Source organism: Dipodomys merriami, unplaced genomic scaffold (genome assembly GCF_024711535.1).
Source record: "Dipodomys merriami isolate MVZ:Mamm:240054 unplaced genomic scaffold, mDipMer1.0.p SCAF_3, whole genome shotgun sequence".
Lineage (NCBI taxonomy): Eukaryota > Metazoa > Chordata > Mammalia > Rodentia > Heteromyidae > Dipodomys > Dipodomys merriami.
Window position 1 is genome coordinate 28,401,784 of NW_027204492.1, and position 6,232 is coordinate 28,408,015.

The 6,232-nt window shown below is 47.7% G+C and overlaps 1 protein-coding gene across 1 annotated transcript; it reads right to left on the minus strand.

The window, feature by feature from the left end:
• Nucleotides 1–957: 957 nt before the first annotated feature.
• On the minus strand, nucleotides 958–5,924 carry Slc25a5 (solute carrier family 25 member 5). Its single transcript, XM_070039833.1, has 4 exons — nucleotides 5,684–5,924; nucleotides 3,775–4,261; nucleotides 2,959–3,099; nucleotides 958–1,341 (listed from the first exon to the last, which is right to left on the minus strand). Exons 1-4 carry the CDS (start codon nucleotides 5,792–5,794, stop codon nucleotides 1,184–1,186), a joined length of 897 nt encoding a protein of 298 aa, XP_069895934.1. The 5' UTR covers nucleotides 5,795–5,924; the 3' UTR covers nucleotides 958–1,183.
• Between the last annotated feature and the right edge of the window lie 308 nt (nucleotides 5,925–6,232).

Consider the following 6,232-nt stretch of genomic DNA (forward strand, 5'->3'; position numbering starts at 1 on the left):
AAGTGGTAGAGTGCTAGCCTTGAGCAAAAGAAGCTCAGGGGCAGTGCGCAGGCCCTGAGTTCAAGCTCCAAGACTGGCGAAAAGAAAAAAGTTTAAATGGAATAACATTCATGCAACAAATTGACCATTTGAAAGTGATCATCCAGACCATAGTTTTTGATTAATAAGCACAGAACTAGCAAGTGTAGGTGCGTGATGCTTTTTGGAGAAAGCTTCCGCAGCTATGACAGGCAACAGATAGCATGTTTTTGTATACACCAACTCCAAATTTCATTTTGCTAATTAATGTATTGGGAACATTGGCAGGTCCTATAAACAAGTGTATTCTCTGATGCTGATACCTGATGATGGGGTCTAAAAGTTCATCTCAAAGCTAGGTGTTGCTGGATACTGATGGCTCCTAACTAACAGTATTCAGGAAGCTGAGATCTGAGGATGTTTAAACCCAGCTGAGGCAGGAAAACCTGAGACTATCTCCAATTAACTGCCAAAAAAGCTGGAAGTGGAGCTGTGGCTCAAGTGACAAAGCACTAACCTTGAGCAAAACAGCTCAAGCATAGTGCCTAGGGCCTGGCTTCAAGCCAGGACTAACACAACTTAAGGGACAGTACCTACTCCCCAGGTCCAAGCCCCAGGGCTACCACAAGGAAAGAAAAGAAGCTGGTGTCTGGCTTACTCTTATAATTCTAGTTACTCAATAGGCTGAGATCTGAGCCAGCCCAGGCAGACAAATCTTTATGTCTAACTAACCAGAAAAAAAGCTGAAACTGGAGGTATGGCCCAAGTAAAGAGTGCCAGCCATGAAAACCAAACCAAGAGCGAGAAACTCTGGTACCAGCACAGATGAAGTATCTCAGATGCTGTAGCATTTGCTTAAATATAGCACTTACTCAAATCCCCTCTTATCCTCAGATTTCAACTTCCTGAGTACATTTTCAGATGAAAATAAGACAAAACTTTTTATTTCTTTCAAAGATGTTTTTATTAGGAGTTTCTGAAATAAAAAATGAGTCTTTATTATTATCATCATAGAAATAGCTTTTAAGACACAACTGGTGAGATGAGTATTATTGCTTCCCATTTTCAACCAGCAAATCGTTGCCAACGATAAACGGGCCAGAATCTCTCCAAAAATGCTCAAGACATACAGCATGGTTAGTCACAGAGATCCTTGGGGAATTACTTAAGTGTACTTCTTGATTTCATCATACAAGACAAGCACAAAGGCCCCCCCCATGCCTCTGAGAACATTGGACCATGCACCCTTGAAAAAGGCCTTGCTTCCTTCATCACGTGCAATCTTCCGCCAGCAGTCAAGTGTGCCTTTGTACATGATATCAGCTGCAAAGAAGAAACACATGGAATTGGTGACTAAAGTCAATTCAAGCCCTAAAACAACAGACCAAATAAAATGTAGCCCTACTTATTGTTAAATAATTTTTTATTGTGATTAAGTGATTATATAAATTTCACAGTATTGTGAGATAGTGATACCCAGCTCTCAGTGTGGGTTTTAAATCCAACGTTTACATATCAGAATTGACAATACTGAAATATTAATGCCATGAATAAAGAATAGGGATCTGTAGACTTCCCACTGGTCTTAACCTGTAATACCATTTAAGCACCTTCATTCATAGGCATCTAAAGGGCCACTTGCTTGCAGGCAGTTGTGTGGTAGGCACATATGCTATAATCTCTCATCTCTCACCATGAATATATAGTGCTGGGTTTGTGTTTGTGTGTATACAACACTCCTGAGCTCTGTCTCTGAGCCACAGTTCTACTTCTGGCATTTTTGGTGGTTACTAGAGATAAGACTCATGGAAAGCCCAGGCTGGCTGTGAACCGTAATCCTCAGATCTCAGCCTCTTGAGTAGCTAGGATTACAGGCGTGAGCCACTAGCATTTATATTGCTGTGGGGTTGGGTTTTTTTGTTTTGTTTTTCTGTTGGATGTGGGCTTAAACTCAGGGCTTGGTGTCATCGTGAGCTGTGTTTTGTCCAAGGATAGTGCTGTACCACTTGAACCACCGCTCCACTTCCAGCTGTTTTAGTGTTAACTGGAGATAAAAATCTCATGGGCTTTTCTGCTGAGACTGGCTTTGAACTGTGATCCTCAGATCTCAGCATCCTGAGTAGCTAGGATTACAGGTTTGAGTCACCAGCATCCAGCTAATATTCCCATGGGTTTTTTTTATTTGTTTTTTTTTGGTCAGTCATGGGGCTTGAACTCTGGGCCTGGGCATTGTCCCTCAGCTCTTCAGCTCAAGGCTACCGCTCTACCACTTGAGCCACAGCGCCACTTCCGGACTTTTTTGCTTATGTGGTGCTGAGGAATGGAACCAAGGGCTTCATGCATGCAAGGAAACTGCTCTAACACTGAGCCACCTTCCCAGCTCCAAGGGCTTTTTTTTTTTGGCCAGTCCTGGGGCTTGGGCATAGTCCTTGAGCTTCTTTTGCTTAAGGCTAGCACTCTACCACTTGAGCCACAGCACTACTTCAGGTTTTTTCTCTCTTTTTTTTTTTGTCGGTCGTGGGGCTTGAACTCTGGGCCTGGGCGCTGTCCTTCAGCTCTTCAGCTCAAGGAGAGCGCTCTACCACTTGAGCTACAGCACCACTTCCGGTTTTCTGGTGGTTTATTGGAGATAGGAGTCTCACGGTCTCTCCTGCCCGGGCTGGCTTTGAACCGCGATCCTCAGATCTCAGCCTCCTGAGTAGCTAGGATTACAGGCGTGAGACACCAGCGCCCGGCCCGGCGCCAGGTTTTTTCTCTTTATGTGGTACTAAGGAATTGAACCCAGGGCTTCATGTATGCTAGGCAAGCACTCTACCACTAAGCCCTCCTGTCTGTTTTTTTTTTGTGTGTTTTTTTTTTTAAAGACAGGTTATCACTATTTTGTAGCCATGGCTTGCCCCATGCCCACCAACTTTTCCCTTCTGCTCAAGGGAAACTTACTTCCTTTTCGACCTGATTGCATCATCATGCGTCTGCGAACAGTATCAATAGGATAAGATATCAAGCCAGCAATGGCTGTGACAGACTGGGCGATCATCCAGCTGATGAAGATGTGAGTATTTTTGGGATCTGGAAGCATTCCTGGGTAAAGAAAAGATATATTTATTAAAAAAAAATTTGGGGCTGGGAAGGTGGCTCAGTGGTAGAGCGCTTGCCTTGCATGCCTGAGGCCCTGGGTTCAATTTCTCAGCACCACATAAGCAGTGAAAAAAAGCCGGAAGTGGCACTGTGGCTCAAGTGGTAGAGCGCTAGCCTTGAGCTGAAGAGCTGAGGGACAGCGCCTAGGCACAGAGTTCAAGCCCCACGACCGGACCCAAAAAAAAATATTTCCACAACCCCCAACGAACATTTCATCAATCTTTGACCACAGTGACCAAGATGCACTGTACTCATCTGACTTGAATTGAAACCCCTTTATACAACTACTTAAAATAAAAAACCAGGGGCTGGGAAGGTGGCTCAGTGGTAGAGCGCTTGCCTTGCATGCATGAGGCCGGGGGTTTGATTCCCCAGCACCACATAAGCAAAAAGAAAAAAAGCCGGAAGTGGCACTGTGGCTCAAGTGGTAGAGTGCTAGCCTTGAGCTGAGGGACAGCGCCCAAGCCCAGAGTTCAGGCCCCACTTCCCCCCAAAAAAAACCAATACAAACACACACCCCTGACACCCGTACAATCTCTGGCTCTTAATTTTAGATTGGCACTGTAATCTTTTAAATTGTCTCAAAGAACATAGCATCAAAGTACATAGTTAACTTACCCTTTGCAGTGTCATAGATACCAAAGTAGGCGGCCCGGTAGACAATAATACCCTGTACAGACATATTGAAACCTTGGTACAGGCCTTTAATACCATCAGATTTGTAGATCTTTACCAGGCAGTCACCGAGGCCTTTGAATTCCCTTTCAGCTCCAGCTTTGCCTACATCAGCTGCTAGACGGGTACGGGCAAAATCAAGAGGATACACAAAACACAGGGATGTGGCCCCAGCAGCACCTCCGGATGCCAGGTTGCCTGCAAAGTAGCGCCAAAACTGGGTTTTCTTGTCAACACCACCCAGGAAGATCTGCTTGTATTTATCTTTGAAGGCAAAGTTGAGAGCTTGGGTGGGGAAGTATCTGATGACATTGGCCAGGTTACCACGCCAGAAGGACAGAACTCCCTGTTCCTTGGGGATCCGAACCACACAGTCTACAATGCCCTTGTACTGCTTATCTGCGGTGATTTGCTTGCTGGCATGTTGTACCTGATAGACAGGAAATAAGACAACGGGTGAAGTTGTAAGTATGGAGGAGGGAAAGGAAGAGTTTAAGTATATCATCTAAGGCTAACTCTCCTTTTTGCTTTTTGGTGTCAGTTCTGGGGCTTGAACTTAGGGCCTGGCACTGTCCCTGAGCTTTTTTTGCCTAAGGCTAATAATGTTCTACCACTTGTGCCACAGAATCACTTCTGCCTTTTTCTGAGTAGTTTATTGGATAAGAGTCTCATGGATTTTTCTGCCTGGGGATTGGCTTTGAAACATGATCCTCAGATCTCTGTCTCCTGAGTAGGGAGGATCACCGGCATGAGCCACCAGCGCCTGGCATCACTCTCCTATCTCCAAATCTGGCTTCTGTGTCCCACAGGCTGGATCCTCCTAACAGCTGACTGTCATAGGAGCAGAAGTGATGTGCCACTGTAAGAGGCATTTAGCCTCCACCCTTTTGGGTGGGGAGGTGACACTCTCAAGCTGACCCGTGATCTTTAGAACTGGGGAAAGTTCATTGTCTCAACTACAAGTACAGAGGTATCTGGGCGAGTTCCACATAAGGCACGATGACCAATCAAGATGACCATGACCTATATGTAAGGAGTTGCCTGAGCTACTCACTTCCTCGGTATTCCGCCCCCATCAGTCTTGTAGGGGTCACTGACTGCAACAGTTCTTACGTACGCTTGCGCATGCGCGCCCCCTAGGGCCGACATAGCCGGCACATGCGGCTGCCCAGCCCAGTTTCCGGGCGGTGAAGTGTGAGCTCGGTTGCCGGCCCGGTCCACGTGGGCTCACTCTATTACTTTCTCACCGCACCCTTAAAGTCTTAGGCGTTTGTGTGTGTCCGCCCGCTCGTTCTGGGTCTCGAACTGTGGGCCTGGGTGCTGTCCCTGAGCTTTTGTGCTCAACTGTAGCACTTCACTACTTGAGCTACCGCTCCACTTCTGGTTTTTGGTGTTAATTGGAGATAAGAGTTTCACGGAGGACTTTCCTGTGCGGGCTGGCTTTGAACCTGAACCGTGATCTCAGAGCTCAGCCTCCAGAGTAGTTAGGATTACAGGCGGGAACCACAAACGCCCGGCTTAAATGTGTGTGTGTGTGTTTTTTTTTCTCTAGCGCCGGCTTTCCGGCAAGGCCCGAAAGGCAGTGTTCCCCCACGATGTCTGTCTAATAAAGTTCGCTACCCAGGGGGCACGACGCCCCTGAGCCGCTCCCCACCCCCCCCCCCCAGCCTCCCACGGTCTTGTATCCCTTTGTAGATTTTCAACTTTAAGCCACTCCCAACTTGGTCTTTTCATCCGACTCTGTGCCCACTTTTGCCGCCACACATGTCTAAAGAGTTAGCCCCGATATCCGGCTTTCAGTGCGGCTCCCCCCCCCACTTCCTGCCCGGGATCTCTTGATTCCAACACTTACCTGTAGCAGCAGCTTGACTCGCTCGATGGGGGCTACAGCAGTCTTGGAGATAGCCGCGGCCACTCCACCTGCCAGGAAGTCCTTAACGAAGGACATAGTGGCATCTGTCATGTTGAAAGGAAAAGCGAAGGCAAGCCAACTACGAACGGGACAAGAAAGCCAAGAACCGGCAAGGACTCCCGGGATCCAGGGCGGAGCGATCCAAATGGCCGACTTATATATGGGAGCTCTTGCTCGGGCGGCGTGGGTGGATTGAGGCGGAACCCTCGGTGCTGTAAAGCCGCTGAGTGGTTCAGCGCATAGAGGAGGAGCCAGGTGTTTAGGCCCCGCCCCAACCCCACCCTCCAAACTCAGCTCTTCTCTTTCCTCCCTCTTCCCCCCCCCCACTTGACATGCTGGAAGGAGCTTCCGGAGGGTGTACCCCATCCCCCACGGTAGGGGCCTCTGCTGTACAAGTGTAGCAACCAAACAGAACAACCACAAAAAAAGGCGGGCGATACTCAGGAAGCTGAGATTCCAAGCTCCTGATTCGAACCCAGTCTGGCTAGG